Consider the following 21275-nt stretch of genomic DNA (forward strand, 5'->3'; position numbering starts at 1 on the left):
TGCATTTGTCCAGCGAGGTGCATTATTGGCAGGCATGCATTTCTCAACATAACAGCGGCACACAAACACACGACCTCTTATAAAAGTGCTCTGCGTTCATTTTGTCATTAAATATGGGTCGCCAACTGAGTATAATAACAGAAACATTCATATTTCATATATTTTCTGTCAGTGTAGAGTGGCACTGACGTCGAAAGGTGCAATGCCACCGCGTGCCTCGTTACTGCCTCTGACATGCGTCAAGTCAGATACAAACACAAGGAAATAGCAGCAGAAGTGCTGTCATTCAGCCTTCAAAATAAAAGCTCAAATGTCGTTTAGAGGAAACATTTCTCAATTAAATACATATCCAATGTTTGCAGCATGTATGAACGTCTGCTACACAATACAGCATTAAATATATTCTTCTTATCTCAAAGATGCAAAACTATGGAGTTTTGGTGGTGAAATTTCAAAGTAGGAGAAGTGAAACAATTATATTCTATATTTTCTGATCTAAAAACACAAACTTTACTTAAAGAAAAATGGGTCCCTGGAACACTGTTTGGAGCTAAAAAGCCAGGAGAGTTATAGTTTCACTGTTGAAGGCCCCCCACCATGACTTCTCATGTATCGTTTTATCTTCAAACAGTGTTACAGGGACCTCATTTTCCTCTGAGGACAGTTTGTGTATAGAGTTATGAACATATACCACATTATCTGTACACTTCTCCAACTTTCACATCTCTCTACCAAAACTATAGTGCACCTTTAGAAGTGCATACTTTGTTTTTTAAACTTGTGCACTCTGATTTCTTAAAGACTGGATAACTAACCAAACCAAGAGTTCCTGAAGGCTCTAGCTTCACTATGTAAAAAATACTTTGAGTTAATCTGATTAATTGACATTTTTCTGCAAAGAGAACTGGTTATAAAAGTTGTCCAGTTAGAAAAAGGCATAATGCCACTGAAGTTTTGAAGAGGGAATAAAAGTGTCAGATGGGGAATCCTACTGGCTGAAGAAGTGGTACTAGACGTAGACGTAGACTTTCTTTATTGTCATTCAAATTGTACCTTACAGTGCAAATCAGAACAAACTACTGGCATTTTAGAGGGCATGATGATAAACGTGGTTGTAATTTAACAAAACAGATGTGGCCCTTTCAACAGGTCTTAATCCAACATGGTTATCAATAGCCAAACTTATCTTGAGGTACTAAATCTAATTCAAATTATTTTGAGAGAGTTTTTCATCTCACAAAATACAATTCCCACTTCTTGTTTGATCTGGCCATTTTGGGAGAGCAGACCTACTTTAGTGTTGAGAAATGCGTACACACTGTGAGCATGAATGCTGTTCAATGTTGAGGATATGCACAAAAAGTAAACCAAGAAAACATGAACAAGAAAACATGCCTTAAATGGGACAGATAAGTATGATAACTTAAGTAGGCTAAAAGAAAATCATGACATTATAATATTATCTTTTTTAAATTTGTTTTGGATTACAAAACATGAGACAGCTTATTTAGGCTAATTAAAAATATATCTTATCCTCAGTGGTGTAGTGGTATACGCAGGTATATGGAATATATACAAACTTATTTTTCAGTCTCCATAGAGCATACCCTCTTCTAAATCTCCTCTGATTCACACCAATGATTGATTTGACAATATTCAGAAGGCCAGTATGCTGCAATTTTTTTCTAGGATGGTGAAGGGATGACACTCCCTAATCTGTCTGTAATTGACAAGAACACGCTAAATATGCAAGTAGTCTTAAATGTCAGGCCATTTATAGAATAGAATAGAATTACTTTATTGATCCCAAACTGGGAATTTGTGGCGTTACAGCAGCAGGTTATCCAAACACACAATATGAGTAAAAAACACAATGTTAGCAAATCTAAACATAATATAATATTAAATACAAAGTAAATAAGCACTAAAAATATCAAAACTAAGAATGTGAATATATACAACCAGGATTTAACTAAGCATTACTAGTCTTAAATATGAAAGATTAAATGTAAATGTGCAAAAACAGAGTTGTACATACAACTCCGCTGTCACAAGGACAGATACAAGAAATCCTTCTTACCGAAGGCCATAACTCTGTACAACAGCTCAGAGAACTGTCATCATGATAATATCTGTCTCTCCATACTGTAATCTGTTCTGCACATGTTTACAAATTATCCCTGCACTCACGTTCACTTCATTTGTCTGTCTACTCGCCGTTATATTGAATAGTTTCTGCTTATTATATGTCTACACTCATGCACTTTAACTTATGTCAATACTGTGCATTTACAACTCTGTTTTTGCACATTTACATTTAATCTTTCATATTTAATTTACAACCATTTACAACTCTGTTTTTGCACATTTACATTCAATCTTCCATATTTAATCTTCATATTTAAGACTAGTAATGCTTAGTTAAATCCTGCTTGTATATATTCACGTTCTTATTTTTGGTATCTTTTAGTACTTATTTACTTTGTATTTAATATTATATTGTGTTTAGATTGCTAACATTGTGTTTTTTACTCATATTGTGTGTTTGGATAACCTGCTGCTGTAACGCCACAATTTCCCAGTTTGGGATCAATAAAGTAATTATATTTTATTATATTCTATATTATATTGTAAATGGACAGTATTGACATAGGGAGCTGTGCATTTAGTGATACTATAAGTTCAAGTGCATGAGTGTCGACATATAAATATATCCTCTGCTGGACGGGACAATTAATAGTATACCCACTTATTAAGGCAACACTGTTTAGTTTATCATCTTTGTACCACTTAAATCACGTATGTTCTTCTTCACAACATTAGGCTTTTATTCTGGAAGGCTCCACCGGAAGTCTCCTTTCTCTCATTAACTATGGCTCGACGATGGCTCACCGCACCCACTAGAAGCTGGAGGCTACCTGAGCAGCTGGAGCATCCCTGTATTGTTTCCCACCGACCCAGCCTCAGCGGACAATAAGTCGCAGAGCCTCATGTTTACAGTCTGAGCAGACATGGGATTCGGGCGGGGGGAGACTTCTCGTCCATCGCTGAGTTAGCTGACTGGAAGCTTTTTTTTTTTTTTTCCCCATGTTATTTTGTTTTTAATTCAACACTACATCCAAACACCATGGCTAAGCAGTACGATGTGCTCTTCCGACTCCTGCTTCTCGGAGATTCTGGGGTTGGGAAAACATGTTTGCTATGCAGATTCACGGACAACGAATTTCACCCGTCTCACATCTCCACTATCGGTAAGGACTCAGCAACAGTGCAAGCCTTTTTCTTCTCATTTATTCTTCACTTGTGTGGGGGGAAAAAAATAGCATTCCCTTTCGTTTGCATGATCTTACGGCGTTTCCCTTTGATGTCATTTGCGTGTCACTCTCTCCTTCGAGGCCACCGTACTTTAAATTTCAAACACCACGAATTAGACTTTAAAAAAAATCATCTTACAAAGACTGTTATGTTATTAACTAAAATTAGCGTGCTGCTATTCAATTAAGAAACTATAATATCAGCATGATAAGATTGGTTGGGGAAGCCCTGAGGGGGAAGATCCATCACTTGGCAGCCATGCTGATGAGTTTACAAACTATCAGCATTAAAACCCAGTGAAAACATGGCACACATTAATAATAAGAAATGGGTTTTGTTTGGCGGCAAGCATCCTTGTTAGTCTGCAAACATCCTTGTTTGTCTGCAAACATCCTTGTTTGTCTGCAAACATGGGCTCCTGGGACACCCCAGGGTCTGTCAGGTGGATCTAGGTTCCCATTGATTCAGAAGAAAAGATTCAGGTTAATAGTTTCAGTTTAAGTGGATACCTGTCATGTTCTGAACTTTTATCTAAATCATGATGAAATAAGACAATATCCTGTCGGTATGATGGTTGTTTTTGTTTGTTTTTTGACAAACCCTGACACAGTCTCGCATCCTTTCTCGTCAAATAAATAATGTCTAGAGTTGATGACAGAGAATCTGTCATTCAGTTGTTTCATTTTCTTCCTTCATCACAGATCACAGTCTTTGGTTGGAAACACAAATCTTTTGGATTTCAAACTTCAAATACAGCGATTAAAGTAGTTCAATATACATCTATTGGTGCGCTTAGACACATCATCAGTATTGGAACCTGGGATCATTGGGTGTGTTGGGCATCAATTTAACACATTGTTATTGCTAAATTGACTACGTAACTAACACATTCACAAAGGAAAACCATCTAGCTCTTTCGGCCTTAAAGCTCCTGTGAGGAACTTTGTTTCTTTCAGGATTTTGGCGCCCCCTGTGAACAAAGCAGTACATCTTTTTTTTTACTTATCTAGGTAGGGTTTCACTGGATCTTTAAAGGAGCAATATGTGACTCTGACACCTAGCGTTTAAAAATGGGTACTGCAGTCCAAATTCAAAACATTGAAGAGAACTGCCCTGTCCCTAGAGAACATGTCTGCATTGTAACCTCTTCCATTTTTCAAAACCATCTCCAATATTTATCCTAGCTCTACCACGTTTCTGGTTGTTATTAGAAAAACGCTTGCCCTTTTTCATTCGCTGCATTTCACTGCTGTTTGCCTGGAAAACCGAGGGGTGACGTACACAACCGCTTACCTTCTCTGTTCAAAACAAAAACAAACCATTCCAGACCGGAATCTAAACTTCGGAGGAGACATACTGGCTGCTGCGTTTTTTGACAGCGAAGCCAGCACTTCAACACAACATACTTCCTTAAAGTCTGACGATATAGAAAGATCATTTTATGATTGAATTCAGTAGAAATCTTACATATTGGACCTTTTAAACGAAGGACATATAAAGCAAACTAACAGCATGTGTTCCTTCTTTTGGTCATGGATTTGCTACACCCTTAAAAATAACTTCTGACTGGACATCTTCCCTTGTAGGACTGTGCAGTATATCTTCCTCCAAAGTAAGGATTCATATTTCAGCGCCCTGTCTTACTGTGCTTTACTTTCAAATCGGGTGAATAAGGACCTGCAGCAAACTGCTCTTTTTTTCATGTTCTGCGGCGGCGGTGGTGGTGGTGTCTCTTTTTTTTCATCTTCTTTGGCTTCTCTTCCTGTGTGTTTGTGTGTTCACTTAAAAGCGATCCCGTCTCTCTGTGAGCTCAGATTCTTTTTATGTAGCTACTTCTTTCTGCAGTAATTAGCCACAATGTCGAGGTGACTCAAAAAAAAACCAAAAAAAAAAAAAAACTTTGCTTTGTGGCACAAGCGGGAAGCTCGGGTCAGGTAATGATCCCACTCTACCTGGTGGAATAGCCGGCTGTTAATGAAGAAAAGACAGAGGTTGTGTTTGTCTTAATAAGGTCAAGTAGATAAATCATGAAACCGGTGGTCAGGCGGGGATTTGTAGACAGATGGTGCATGAAAACATCAAAGAGGAAAGATAGAGAACACAGTTGCACCATTTCCTCATAACTTGGTGGCGATTTTAGTGGCTGCTGCTGTGTTTGCGGTGGATGCTTTAATTGGCAAATCAAAGCATTTGTTATTTATAAATGCCCTGTGAACTCCTGCAAACGCTTTACACCCACGACATGTGGCTCATGTTTAGTTTCTAAACTCTTACTCCAACACTGGAACTCACCTACTACACCTAAGTATGATATATGCCATATTAAGACGCTCTCTCAGCTTCCTCATCTTTGCAGGGGGTGGGGAATAAATACAGATACGTAGTATATCGCCTTCCTGAAACCCCTAACCCTATACAATTATTGTATTGCTGGTGCCAAATATTGAGATTTTATTCAAACCAATATGGCACTCTAAACATTTCCCTGCCAGTTTGACCCAGGCTAACATGGACAGAAGTGAATTGGCTAAAGAAGAAGTTGGCATCGGGATAAAAGAAGACGGTGAGATAATGGGTGAAAGGATGAAGTGGGATGAGAGGTGGAACTGAGTCCGAGTATCGTGCATCGTGTTGAAAGCCCCCGCCCGCCACCACTATCCTCAAAGGGTGTTGGTACGGACTCATCTTTTTGAGTAATCAAAGCTTTTCCGACTATCCAGTTCTCTTTGCAAACGCTCCAAAGCACTGCAGCATGAGGCTCGAATTCAAATTTTAAACTCGCAGTCTGCTGCAACTAGTAATAATTTATGCTCAAACTCAAAGCCATGCTATTTTTAGTTGTGCACATAAAGCTCCACACAGGGAACATCCACCCCTGCAGGTGTATGTTTACAATATGCATTGCAAACATTTGTGCAAAAAAAAAAAAAAAAAAAAAGTGTATGCTTTTGTTCCCGTGTTCCAAGTGTTACATCCACAGTTTGATGTGTAGAAATCTGGCTCTCGTGTCGGTGCAGGTGATGGTGGAGTTGAGATGTCTTTATTGGACTGCATCTTAAAGCCACGGTGAGAGGTCTTTCTTTCATGATCCTGCAATAATTCAAACTCCTCTTCTCACACATAAAACTCCCCCCCAACAAAGTCCAAATAGAGAGAAAGAGATAAAGAGTGACCACCGTCACAGCTCTCCTATGGAGGATCAATAAATAATTTCCCAACCTTCACGCTGACAGAGGGATATAAATCCTCTCCCGGCCCCCCTCATGTGTGGCTCTATCATTCATTGGTTCATGTAACAGTTGGCTTGCTCTGTTTTTGCATTAGTATCTCAAAAACTGCTGGGATCTCTAACCCATTTGGGGCTTTCTTCAGCCCAGCTCAATAAACATTAGAGGAAAAAAAGCTGATGAGGCTCTTTATTCAGCATCTCCTGCTGTATTAGTTAAAAATAAACCTTAAAAAACAACTCTCAGCAAACAATGTGAAGATGAAAAGACGAACATGGAAACTGTGAACTCCCAAAATGTACTTAATTATGTAACTGATGAACATCCTATTCCAAAACCATGGACATTCATTTGCCACTTAAACCACCTCCACTCTTGTAGTGATACATAACACGAGTTTTTTGGACAGTCAGCCTAAGGGATTTGCTCACTTTCAGCCACACAAAAAAGCATTTCAGGTCATGGCAAAGGTGGCTGAATCATGTTACCGTCACTTATCTGTGCAGGTGGGTCAAGCTGTTCCATCCCAGAATTGGGGAACCTTTTGTTAGGCCCCTCACGTTTATGCACATATTACATTTGTTGCAGATACAGTGAAGGAGGACTGGCCAAAGTATTTATTACAAAAAAAGGCATCAAAGAAAGCCTTTATTTTAAAAGAATGAGTTCAGTCGGGTGAAGCCAAACATGAAAGAAATTCAGAAAGATGACGAGATCCAGAAAAACAAGGCGAGAACACCAGGAGGACTTTAACACCTCCTTATAGCCATTCTATGGACAAGTGTTAAAAATTAGCACCCGCTATAAACACTGTGATACATGCATTCATTGGATTGCTGTTTTCAATTTGCTCATGTATATTGTATCTGTCCCTATCAAATAAACCATAAATGAAATAAATAAATAGTAGGTAAAAAAAAAACTATTTGGGCATTGACTGATTGATGGTTGGATTTATGGTTGGATGAATGGATGGGTGGGTGGATGGATGGATGGATGGTTGGGTGGGTGGCTGGATGAATGGATGGATGGGGGGTTGGATGAATGGATGTATGGGGGGTTGGATGAATGGATGCATGATGGAAGGATGGTTGGATGGATGGATGGATGTATGATGGATGATGGTTGTATGGTTGGATGGATGATGGATGGATGATGGTTGTATGGATGGATAGATGGATGGATGTATGATGGATGGATGGATGATGGCTATATGGTTGGATGGATGATGGATGGATGATGGTTGGATGTATGATGGATGGATGGATGGATGGGTGGATGATGGTTGTATGGATGGATAGTTGGATGGATGTATGATGGATGGATGGATGATGGCTATATGGTTGGATGGATGATGGCTATATGGTTGGATGGATGATGGATGGATGATGGTTGGATGGTTGGATGTATGATGGATGGGTGGATGATGGTTGTATGGTTGGATGGATGGTTGGGTAGATGGATGGATGGATATATGGTTGGTTGGATGGATGGATGATGGTTGTATGGTTGGATGGATGGATGATGGTTGTATGGTTGGATGGATGGTTGGGTAGATGGATGGATGGATGGATAGATGGTTGGTTGGATGGATGGATGGATGGATGGTTGGATGGATGATGGGTGGATGGATGGATGGATAGATGGATGGATGGGTGGATGATGGTTGTATGGTTGGATGGATGGATGGTTGGGTAGATGGATGGATGGATGGTTGGTTGGATGGATGGTTGGATGGATAGGTGGGGCATTATTATCAGACAAAGTGTAGATTTTGATCGCATCACAGCAGCTCCATTAACAACATAAAATTAAATATAAGATACAAAGAAATACATTTGGCACAAATTTCAAACACCAAACAAATATTCAAGTCCCTTCAACAAACCTTTGTTCTGGGATTAAGCTCCATATTGACCCATGTACAAAAGTTCTGTCCTTTTTTGAAAACTCTGAACGCTGTATCTCAGGTTTGATGGCAATAGTTCATATTCACTGTTCAGAGTGTGTTTAAGGTCAGAGACAATGGTGTTAGCTTTAACATGTACAAGAAAGAGATGTCCATGCAGAGTATTGTTTCATATTTAACAGCTAAGGTGCCATGCTGGGTCAATCCATGAAAACAACCCCAGAACAAACATGCCTAGTTTCACATGGCTTACTCTTTGCCTTACAGAACAACGACGGGACAGTGGGTCACCTCGACATTGAAACAAGTTTTTTTGTCTTTACAGTGCAAATAAGACACAGCAGATAGACATTTTAACCTTGTGGTTTTCTCCAACCTCTCTGTTTCTGCAGCGCTAAAGAAGTTGAAGGAAAGTCTTGGTTTGCATTCACACTATCAAAGAATTTCCCACATAAAAGAAACCGCAGAACAAGACGTGCATTCAAATGTGAGCTGAGATCTCTGGCTTTGATATGATCCACTCTGGATTTTTGAAAAATAAATGTTATGCTCTGACATAGAGGACACAATGGATATGTTGCCTTGCTGTTGGATAAAGAGATGTGACTTTATTCGTTTGCTACAGCACACTTTATAATACAAGCTCAAACATTATGTCCATAATCCTCCTTTTAAATCAAATATAAAATCAATCAAACCATTCCAAAAAGCAGTGGAGCAGGTCTTACTGGAAGCTCCAACACACGCCTACTCATGCAGGTAGCTCGTTTTATTTTAACAGGTCACTTTGATCCTCATGAGGCGTCTATCTGGGCCAACAGGGCACATTTCTCAGGCAGAGAGCAGCTGTAGAGATGATTTAGTAATGCTATTCAGTCTCACCGCTGAGTTTAATCTTCCTCACCGTTACCTCAGCAGCCTTGTCACCGGGCCCCACGGAGCTCACAGCTGTCACAACGCCTGTGAGGTACGAGCCCTACGCCGCCCTATATCATAGCTCAATAAGCGACCCACCTCTTTGTGACGTTACGGTCACGGCCTGGTCAAACACGGCGCTGCTCGACGGGCTCATTAGTCTAAAGGCCCGCGCTCAGTTCACAGACGCCACAGCTGGTATCATCTCTTGAAGGGTTTATCAGAGATCTGTGGTGGCGTAATAACCTTGACTCCGTGCTTTCGAGCAACAAACAAGGTGTTTTCAGATACTGCACAGATATCGCCGTGGTCCTGTTTGTTGGTTTTGTTACAATTCAAAAACTACAAGTAACAATTCCCCTTTTCCAGAAACCGCTCTGCTGTGTCTTTCTAAAACTAGGGCTGAACTTGCATACTTTATGTAACTGCGTTTGCTTTGATTTGGCAGAAATGTAGGCCATTCACCAAGCAAGAGGGTTGTTTTTGTAGAATATAACCAGGTCCCACGTTTTTAAAACTAACATAGCAGATATCAATGTTTAACCTAAATCAATATACCACTGAGTAAGGTCAAACTCCCTTTGGGTTGGTTGTTCTCAGCTCTGTGATCATACCGACTGGAAGGCGCTCTCTTCGGCTTCTTTGTGTTTGGCTGAGGAGCTCAGGCATTTGTTCGGTCTTAAATATGTAAAAGTAATGAGATGGAGATCAGTCGTACAAACGGCAGCACTTTCATGGAACACTCAGGGAGGGGTTGGAAGGGAAGGGAGGCAGTGCGCTAAAAGAGATGTATCACATGAGTCAGGACGACGACATAAAGCACAGTATCTATTTTTTCCCCCCAAAAAAATGTTTGTATCCTAGCCACAAGGATGTCATCTGTTTGTTTGTAGCGTTAAGAGTACCATTTTCAAGCCCTGATTTGGGGATTTTAGTGATCGCCATCTTGGTTTTAGTAGCCGAAGGAAATGCATTTGGATGCCTAGCAGACAGGACGGAACAACTGCATGTAATTCTAAGCGTCAGGACCATAACCATGTTCAGTACCAGGCTGTGAACTTGTTTATTTTTTCTCAAAGTTTTCGTTTCGATATGGGCTTCTGCTCACTCTTGGATTCGGCCTCAAGTGGCTATTGAAGGAATTGCAGTGTCTGGCACTCTATCAATAACAATTTTCAGCCTGTGAGGTTATTGCTCGGAAGTGGTTGATGACAAATTAAAAAAAAAAAAAAAATGTCTGTGTCCCTTGTCCTGCTGTGCCCCCAAGACAGCAGATGGTGACAACCGCTTTCTGTCTTTGGCTTTTAATGCTAACCATGGGTGACAGAGCCTTTCCCCAGTGAATTAGTGTCAGAACCAGAGCATCCATCCGTCCATCCATTAGTGAGCCTGTCAGCCCTTACCTACAGCACACTGACACGTGTCCCCACCGTCCTAATCCGTCTTGCATAGTCGAACAGTCACCCCAGTAATTAGTTTAGTCAATTTTAGGTGTGTAGTTCTTTACATGGCTGTCACACTGCTGATTGTTAAACCCTGTCGTGTTAAATGAACTGCTGTCTGTCCTCACACATTGTGCTTGTCTCCATTGTCACCGTGTTCTCAGAGGGGAAGAGGGAAGTCTGCACTGTAGAAGGAATTCTCTGTCCAAGCAATTCATCATGATTTAAGGATTGGAAAGGTGCTACAGCAGAATGGTTCGTCAATATTGAGACATTTTAGGGAATCAATCAGTGTCGAGAGTAAAGGTTGGTTGCAGTAAAGGTACAGTTAGGTCGAAGTGTAGAAATCACAAAGATGCAATTTCCATTTATTGTATTTTATTTCACCAGGATAATCCAGTTTGTATTTGAAATCTTGCAGACCTCGTTTGCAGGCCTGTCCAACAGATTCCGGAGACTAGCTCTATAATGCTGAGGGCTGCTTTTGAGCGACACATTTTTACTTGTATCTATCCTGTAACCATTCAGGACTTCTCGGTCATTGTGAGCAATTGCTCAAAAAGTGGGACTTCTGCTGTAGCGATAGAAACACTTAACATCCACCAGTTTGATTTTCAAACCTCGAATAAAGAGAGACATTATATTTACCTTGACAACAACCTTGGTCAGCTGTTTCAGTTATTGTTTGCAGTGTGGTTTTGCAGCTCAGGAGTACGCCTGCTTCAGTTGGCTTTTATCAAAAAAAGAAAGAGCAATCAGATGTTCTAGTTAAGGGTGTTGTTTTAAGCAAGAAGCAGATGGTATGGTTATGAAGTGTTCTTTGTTTTTTTGAAAATATAATTCAAAATGTACTAATGCTCAAGTACAGTGGTGTCGCATTCACATGAGTAATTAAAAATCTGCTCTTTTTAGAGACCACTAACAACAATTTGAATACATCCAATCACATAGCTCATTTGACAAACAGGTACAATGAAATACGAATGTGGTGGCTACTTTAAACAACCCTAATATTTATCGAAATGAGTCACTGAGGGGCGAATTGGGGGACGAGTTCCTGACATATCCACTGTGACTTTCCACTTTGGATACTTTTCCTTTACTTGTCCAAACGGTTCCTAACCGAACTTTCAGTCAACCTAACAACAGGCTGAGAGCTGAGGCGGCTTTTAAGCCTCATGACAAACCGTTACAGTGCGCCCACCTGTCAATCAGGTCAGCTACTCACCTTATTGTGAATAACGCTTATCCTTCATAAAACAAAAACGGATGAGTTCCCCAATACAGTGTGTGCTGATAAAGACATGAGCTAATCCCACCTATTTGTTTGTTTTTTTAACCAGGCTGTAAACATGATAGTTTATTTAATAGAGTGTGTATGTGGCTTCCTGTGCTTCTGCAGCCAGCCTCAAGTGGACACTAGACGTACTGCAGGAATTTCCACTTTTGAATCGGCTTCATTTGTCAACATGGGAGGTTGCTGCTTGGATGTTACCTTGTGTCTAATACTGAAAAGAAGTCAAGCAAAAATAGAAAAAAAACATTTTGGCTCCATTGGAAAAATCCAAATTGACAAATGGCTAAGCTGTTATTTAAATAACAGTATCTGCCCTGATTTATGTGCATCTTATAAGAGTGAATGAAGACTTTGTAAGGAAAACAAATATTTAAAAAAAGTTCTACTGAAGCACATTAACCACAAACTTGTACTTCAATACTTTCAAACCATGCCTAAAAGTTGTCTGTACAGTTGATTGGTTGAAAAGTTTCCAGACAAGGTCCACTTTCAGTTTGGACACTTACTGTACAGCTGGAGGATCCATTAGTCCATAACAGCCTTTTTATATTTCACTCATTACTGTTACATGGCTAGCTTCTGACTAGAGTTTGATGCACTTCCAATACAGCACGACAATGAAAAAAGGAACACGGCTTTTATTTCATTATCTCCCTCTCTCTTTTCCTGTGCAGCCTCAGGCAGGACAGGCTGCTTGTTATGCTGACCTTTCACTTAGTGTCGGTCTGAAGGCTCTCTAGTCAAAGGCAGACGCCGGCGCGCGACTCAAATGAGGCCTCATGCTGTCGAGTCAGTGAGATGCAGCCACTGAGGGGTCTTCACTTGACTCCGGCTTGTTCTTAGCAAACACACACCAAAAAATATAAAACCACTAGTGCAGCTTTCCTTACATCTGTCAGCATGTTTTCACTCTCATGGAATACAAAGCTTTGCAGAAATGCGAGCTATAAAAACCGCAGACGGCACTTTTTCCCTGTTATGGGAATTGATCGGGCTCAGGCGCTCTTTCTCAGAGCGTGATGCGTGATGCCGGCTGTGACACATGGGTGCTGAGTGTCAGGTTAATTGGGATGAACTGTTAATTGATTTCTAAGGGATTAGTGTGGTCTGTAGAAGCCGGTGGGTTTGCTCTTTATCGACTTGAATGCATTAGACTGAGGAGACGATGATGGAGAAAAGAGAGGAGATAAAAGGAATTCAATGGAGACAGAGTTAATGGCTAAACTTATTTAAATATTAAAACCAGACCATTCTATTCAGGCATTTTATATTGTGATTCATCTAGACTAACATGAATATTTTCAGTGCTATTATTAGAAGTAGTAGTTGTACAGCCTTGAGGGATGTAGCTAGCTACCATCGAGGTCAAAGAGGTTGTGTACTTGGCATCATGGGCAGATTATGATACAATGGGTATCAGCAGTACTTAGCAACTAATTCTACTTTTATTTAGGAAAATGTTGCTTTAAAAACAGAATTTAGGAGAAGAAATTTGGTCTGTTGGCTTAAAACTTCATCTGAACGTCTCGATTTTCGTTATGATGTAGATGTAGAGAGGCCGTTTAAAACTTTCCCAGAGCTCTCTGACTCAGCTGATCCGCCATTGTATCCAAACTGAGAGAAACTGTTAATGGATGGATGGATGGATAGATGGATGAATGGGTGGATGGATGGATGGATGGATGGATGGATGGGTGGATGGATGGATGGATGGATGGATAGATGGATGGATGATTGGATGGATGGATGGACAGATGGATGGATGGATAGATGGATGAATGGATGGGTGGATGGATGGATGGATGGATGGATGGGTGATTTAGTCAATAATTGACCCATTAACTCAGTACTTTTTAAAATCCTAGATATAGTTTTGTTAGCACTGTTTTGCTGAAAAGTCTTCTACTCTGACTAAGAGTAGCACATAGTTTTGGGAGGACAGAATATGCTACATGGTTGTTGTTTTTGTTTTAACCATGTAGCATATTCATCTGCACTCGTATTTACTTCCAGCAGCTTCTCTTCAAGTGTATCGATGTCTACTCCTGCCCTCAGAAACGAAAACAGGCTGAGTCTTGATGGGAAAAAAGAAATAGGCCCTGCCTGTTATTTTCTCCCTCACACTCAGTTGTTTGAAATGGATCAGAAATCAACGAAGCATAAGTGACCCCCCCCCCCGCCCCATCTCAGCTCAGGCTTTTTCCTCTCATCTGCTCCTCTGCGGTGCCGCGCAGCATCACCAAGCTAACGTTCCTTATCTATCGTCTTTTTCCTTCCATGTGCTCGATGCGGAGAAAGTGAACTTAAGGCCTGCGTGGCTTTCTTCTAACAGGCTGATTATTCAGGGGTGATGTGGCCCTTGTGTGTTAATAATGCCCCGTGTGATGTTACAAAGCCAGCGGCAGATACTTGAGAACCTCCGTCTGTTCAAAAAGACACCGCAGGGTTAATTGATTTCAGTCACTTTCTGGGTTGAAAGTGCAAAAGCTGTTAGCCGGAGCAGACACCGATTTGGAAGGATTTCAAGCACGCGTCAAACTCCCCTGTGGTTTTAACACTGCATCTCCTAACCTCCTTTTCTTTTTTTCTTTTTTCTTTTACAGGAGTCGACTTCAAAATGAAAACATTACTAATAGATGGTATCAAAGTTCGGATACAGATATGGTAAGAGATCACCACATGGTTCAATATTAAAAAGCTTTGTGCACAATATTACCAAAATGTTATCAGATATTACACAACATCAGTTCTTCTTACAGAGCGGGTATTCTGCATTCATCTATATATTAATACAGGAACACATTGCAGATGTGTATCATGGAGGCAGACTTCTATATGGAAGTCCAATACACAAAAATAAATATCAGATACAGAAGAAAGAGAGAAAAAAACCAAACAGTACATCAGGCATTTAAACAAATACATGAAGAATGAAGAATGTCACAGAAGGGGCAAATCCTGTTCATTCATCTATGAGTGATGCAACAGGATCCCATCAGGCAGGAGACTGACTTATTGTCCACCTTTATAAAATCCCACAACCAGTCCCAAGAAGACCCCACCCCACACACACCTCCACCTGACTGTCATTTAATCTCACAGCATCCATTCATAATCCCACTCAGGAAAACCACATTTATCCAGGCTGTCTTTTTTTCAGATCATCTCATCAGTGGAATTTAATACCTCAACATCCTGTCATTCATTTAAATATCATGTTAAAGAAACGCTTTATTGAGAACCAACAATGTCAACGCTGATGCTGTACCTCCCCATGGTATCTTTCACTGTATCATGTCTTATGTTGGATATTATTTGTTCTAGTTACCCACATTGTATGTATATATCTGTGGGGGGGTTTTCTACACCAATAAAGGTATGTTTCTGAGTTATTTTTAATTCTATGACGTCAAAGAACATCTGGCAAAGGGGACTTGGGACTAACTCGGGTACATTAACATCTGTCTGAATGTTGATTCATGTACACTAACACTCTTCAAAATAAATAAGATGCTGTTTCTGTCATTGTATGAGGTCAGACCACCAATAAACAGAATCCTGGATCCTGCAAAATCATTTTTAAAACACTGATGCTAATCAACTTAGTCCAACCTTTCAGTTTAAAATTGGTTTTATTTCATGGAGAGTTTTTAGTTTGGAGCTACATACAGTAGTTAAAATGTTTATTAAATATGTGTAGGGGTTATATTCTGAGTAGAGGGATTGGTACTCATTACCTTAGTATGTATAAAATGTCTGATCTGCTGCTATGTTCATATTGTCTTAATAAAATCTCACATATGTGACTGTTCATGTTTGTTAATACTTGTTGTTGTTGTTGTTGTTGTTGTTTCAGGGACACTGCGGGCCAAGAAAGATACCAAACCATCACTAAGCAGTACTACAGACGAGCACAGGTATCAGTTCTCAAGTCTCCTCTGTTGATTCTGCTGCTACAAGTTCCAAAGCAGCACGTAACAAAGCAGCATAACTCACGTCAAACTAATTATCTCCGAAATTTAGTGCAGCTGCAAGAAGAGTTCAAAGCTCAAATTCTGGCACTGCTTCAGTTTCTTTGAAGAAACATTGAGGGGCTTTCAAAGTAATCAAAGTTTCTACATTTTGCATATTTCAAACCTAGTGTTTCTCACATCGACAAACCCTCTTTTCCCCTTCTGTTGTGAGTAATTCTCCACAGTTAAATCCCAGGCGCCGCCCTGACATTATTGTTTATGAAGTTAGCATTCGTTTTTGGGTGGTAAAGAGGTTAAACTGGCTGAAATTGAATTTTCCATTTACCAGAAACAATAGGCAATACAATTGTAGGGAAAGTGCCGTGTTCCTGTTTCGTTCTATTAAACAATTCAGCAAATCTCTCATCCAGGCGACGGCGGCGGCCTTCAGTGTAACAGAAATGCCTGGTTGTCTGTGGTGGTCTGCTTTGTTTACTGGAATCACATCCAAATGTCCAAAATGTATTGATTTGAAAACGCTGCTGTTGAGGATTAAAAACGTCCAGAACATGATCAGACAAAGCTTTGAAAGGCTCTGCTTCTCCTCTGCTTTTGAACGTCTTTGATCCTCTCTCTTCAGGGAATCTTCCTGGTGTACGATATCACGAGTGAGCGATCCTTCCAGCACATCATGAAGTGGGCCAGTGATGTGGATGAGGTGAGTCACAGAGACAGGGGATTTAACATCAGCTCACATCATTTTCCCCCTGTATTGTACAAAGGGGGAAAAAAATGGACAAAGCCACCTCACCAGGATGACATGTTAAAAAAAATGTTTTTGCCCTTGCTGTGTTATTATGTTCCATCTTTATTTTAAACGCACAGTATGTAAAATCCGCCACCAGGGGGGCTCTCAAGCAAAACAAAAACAAAAGATGACGTCGAGGCTGGCAGAGAATCATGGGAGTGATTCTCTCTGCTACTCCACCCCCCCCGATGAAAAACAAACTCCGACTACACCGTATAGTCAAGACAAACGGGCGAAACTGATCTGAGGAAGAGAATATGTTTACAGACGATGTATCCAAGTATCATTCACATGACGTTTTTTATCACAGCGACAGTACGGCAGCTTTCAGTAGCAATCCCCTCTTCTCTGTGTAGCGGTCTTTGACGTAACATCTGGTGTTTCCACGGCAACGGTAACATATCGTGTCTGTCACGGCGGCCAACAACTATCAACTCTCAGCTTTCTCTGGCTTTGATACCTGTTGGAAATATTTGAGCTTATGTAAGTTCTTAACAACAACAAACATATAACATAGGTTTAGACCATTTTTTAAATTAATTTAGATATTTTCATGTAAAATTCGACACATTGTACCTTTAAGTTGCCGTCGTATTTAAAATCTTTAGTCATAAATATTGGCAGGAGAACATTTCTTCCTCTTGCGGTCTCGTCTGCTCTGCTTCCTTCTGTCATTTCCCTCATGATATCATTCCATTAATTTATTCATTATGGGCCTAATTTCCTCCATGGGTCTGTCTGAATACGTACTCTATTGATCTTGGCACGCTTCCACCCCTTCAATTTTAATCTACTTCTCATTTCCTGAGCGCCGGCGTCCCTGTGTTTTCTCCTCTCTGCTTTCTCTTGACATTTGAAATCTCTCTCTCTCTCTCTCTCTCTCTCTCAGTTTAATGTTTATGTACTCTGTCCGCCTATCTGTTGATATCGCCTGTTTTCTTTATGTGATCACGACAAACCCCCGCAGTACGCCCCCGACAAGGTGCAGAAGATCCTCGTAGGGAACAAGTCAGATGAGGTGGACAAGAGGCAGGTGGCCACCGAGCAAGGACTCAAGGTGGGTCGAGCAACAGCTCTGTGTAGTGTTCAGTAATGTATCATAAGACCAGACAGACGTTTTGATCTGCATTGGGTTTGAAAGAAAAGCTTAAAGCTCCTGTGAGAGGTTTTAAACTGGTCGTGATACAGACTGAAATAAATACTGATGTCACTTTCTGATTTATAACAGCGAACACAATCATCAGGGAGAGAAGAAGAGAGGAAGAGAATAAATCTGTATTTTCATTTTTAATGCCTGAAACCGCTGCAGCAGACAAGGTGATGAAGTGCTTATAGCAGAAAACAGCCTACATTTTTCCTTCATGAGTGATACCTTTGATTGTTCAAAGGAAGTGGGGTGAGATCTTTAACGAAACACCACAACGGGATCAAATAAGAAATTAAATAAAAGATAGTTCCTCTCACATTTGAATGTCATTATTGTCATGCGGGTTTTTGACATCGTTCTCGCAAAATCTTGGTTTAATTTTCCTTTTTATTCTTTCTTTTTTATTTGTGAGATGAGGAGATTAATGCCACTTCCATCTCCACATTTACTATAGAGCTGAAGTGTATTAGTTCTTTTAACAGAGGGCATGCTAAACACAACTGCTGGAACTAAGTTAACTATAAAATAACTTTACACCTATGAACCCATGGGCTGGAAGAATCTTAAAAAAAACGAGGCATGACATGAAAAAAGTCAAAAGTTAAAAAAGTCAAAAAACAAAAGTTAGCAACTTGACCAACCTTGACTTGCAAGAATGGAAATACAGATTTTCTTTGCACTGAAGGCTCTGCTGGAAGGATATTCACTGGGTTAGCTGAGCAGCATGCCACAGCTTTGCAGGCTGAACCAAAGGCTAGCAGCAGAAAGGAGGCAGCTGGGGGCTCTGCCAGCAGCAGCAGCAGCAGCAGCAGCAGCAGCAGCAGCAGCAGCAGCAGCAGCAGCAGCAGCAGCAGCAGCAGCAGCAGCACAGTGTATTGGTGTAGCTGAGATCAGTGAGACAGAAGTTGTGTTTGAATGGATCGCCTTGATGTGAGATGTGAGTGTGTGATTAGAAGCAATGATTCAATCAGCCGGCTGTCGGGTCGTATGACTGCTGTGTCCAGCAAGAACTAACGCAAAGCTTCATTTTAGCTTAGTTTAAAGGCTTAATATGTGATTTTTCACACTTAAATATAATAGAAATCAAGTATATCCTCTGAAAATAACTCTGTGAGTCATGCCTGTCTACAATGAGTGTTACACCCGAGTCCAACTGTCTGTGATGTTTTCAGAGTTTTCAGAGTCCTATCTTCAGTTTGTTTACATCGCCGGGACAACCGGCCGGCTGACTCCTCCCCTCCAAATAAAAGTTGTTTAATTGAGGGACTGGAGAAAAGAAGAATAACATACTGTACTCACTGCTTAACTGTGTTTCTAGATCACGCTCATTTCAGGTAAATTTACATGCAGTGTGAAGATACGAGCATAATAAAGATCGCTAGCATTAGCATGCTAACACAACAATGCACCGTGAGTTGTTTTGGTTTCATGCTGGTGCTCAAGGGCGACATCTGCTGGATCAAAAAAATCACATATAAAGCCTTTAATGTAAAGATTCTAAACAGGAAGAAGAGGCTTGGACCATGGCCAGGTCCAAAATCCAAATTGAGAATTTTAAATTAACTAATTTTGAGTTGTAGAGTTATATCTAACTTTTCTACATATTTTAGGCTGTTCATTTTGTGTGGCGCGAACCAGCTGTGTCCCCTTGTTTTAAAAACCTTATGCTAAGCTAAGTGAATTTCCTCCTGACTTTCACCCTGAGTATTTCCCATAGGGGCGGGGAGTGGAACTGATCTTTTTGGAGATTAGTTTTCCTTCTTGATTCGGCTTCTGTTTGAGACCTTGGTTACAGGATGTCTTTGAAGCGGGGCCCCGTTGGCCTGGTGGGTGGACACTGGTGTAAGACATTTTAACTGTTTCACTCCGACAGTCCTTTGACACACCAGGTCCGATTTTAGACTAATTCTTTATCTCCTGTTGCCTCACATTTCACGACAAAGCTTCACTTGAACGCGTGACTGCATGTGCAGCCGTCAGACCACACTGCACCTGTGTGACAGGAAATGATTAGTCCGTTGTCTGTGTTCCAAAATAAAAGAGCAAAACAGAAACGATTTTTTTTTTTTTTTAAAGAAAATAAAATGTGTTTCTGTTATCTGTCCCGCAGCTGGCCAAGGCTTATGGAATGGACTTCTTTGAGACAAGTGCCTTCACGAACCATAATATAACAGAGGTGAGGGGATGTGGGTGACCACTTCTTTAAATTCTTAATTTTAATAACCGTGCACAGAATAGAAACGCTATAGTGGAAATAAATGACTTGAAAAATAACAATGCATCCTCTGTCTTTTGTTTTCTTGTTTTTCTTTATCCTCTAAGACTTTCACCCGATTGGCTGAACAGGTGCTGGCCGCCAATAAAAAGGACCTGGATCTCCTCCGGATGACTATGAACGACGAGATTAATCTTGCTGCTCTGGAGGAAGAGGAAGGACTCTGTGACGGCGCGGCGGGCGACCAGGGCAAAGCCTGCTGGTGTTAAAGAAATGAGTTTAGGTTAATTACTTGTTATCACCAGACTCTGTGCACACACTGGGCAAACTTTGTCTCCTTTTTGTCATTCTCAGAAATAAAAAGGGAAACATTTTTTCTGCAATATTGAAGCCAGCTCTGTCCTTCTGTCTTTCCTGTATCAAGGTGAAACTGCCTTTATGTATACGCTGTTTGAAAGCAGTTTGAAGGACAAAGATGGAGACATCTTCCCACAAAGTTTATAAAGTGTACAGTGAAGTTACAATCTGATTGTTAAGGTTTATCTCAGAGGGACAGAGCTTTCATTGTCTGAACACTGACACTTGCTCAGTTAAGTGTTGTTTTTTTTTGTGAAACAAGATGCAAACTATCCATTTGAAAATCAGAAACTGACATACAGTGTGAAAAGGAGAGCTGGAATTTAAGACTTTCCCATCTTTTCTTACAGACTTTGTACTGTTTCCTGACATCGAACATAAGGAATGAAATAGAGATGTGCAACACTGACCTGAGACTTTTCAAAGTGTTGTGTTTCACAATTGTTTTCAGAGTGATCATCGGGCTGAGTGCCTTGAAAATCAAAAATATATCTGACAACATTTGGCCTTCAATCGCCCCTTTTGTGAGTTCCTTTCTGTGGGCGGGAGCACTGCTGCACATACAGCAATTGTCATTAAATGCAGTAGATGTGTAGTGAGATTTTGACCACAAGAGGGTGCTATATGCATTGCAAAAGCAGCACAAACAATGCTACTTCACTACACGTTTTGTTTATTTTTTTTGCACCT

At 40.5% G+C, this 21275-nt stretch overlaps 1 protein-coding gene across 1 annotated transcript; it reads left to right on the plus strand.

Annotated features, from left to right (window-relative positions):
* Positions 1 to 2876: 2876 nt before the first annotated feature.
* rab15 (RAB15, member RAS oncogene family) lies at positions 2877 to 20618 on the plus strand. The gene is made up of 7 exons (XM_061051761.1): positions 2877 to 3251; positions 14709 to 14769; positions 15962 to 16022; positions 16699 to 16776; positions 17834 to 17923; positions 20124 to 20189; positions 20336 to 20618. Exons 1-7 carry the CDS (start codon positions 3128 to 3130, stop codon positions 20495 to 20497), a joined length of 642 nt encoding a protein of 213 aa, XP_060907744.1. The 5' UTR covers positions 2877 to 3127; the 3' UTR covers positions 20498 to 20618.
* The last annotated feature ends 657 nt before the right edge of the window (positions 20619 to 21275 follow it).

This window comes from Labrus mixtus, chromosome 12 (genome assembly GCF_963584025.1).
Source record: "Labrus mixtus chromosome 12, fLabMix1.1, whole genome shotgun sequence".
In the NCBI taxonomy this organism is placed as follows: domain Eukaryota; kingdom Metazoa; phylum Chordata; class Actinopteri; order Labriformes; family Labridae; genus Labrus; species Labrus mixtus.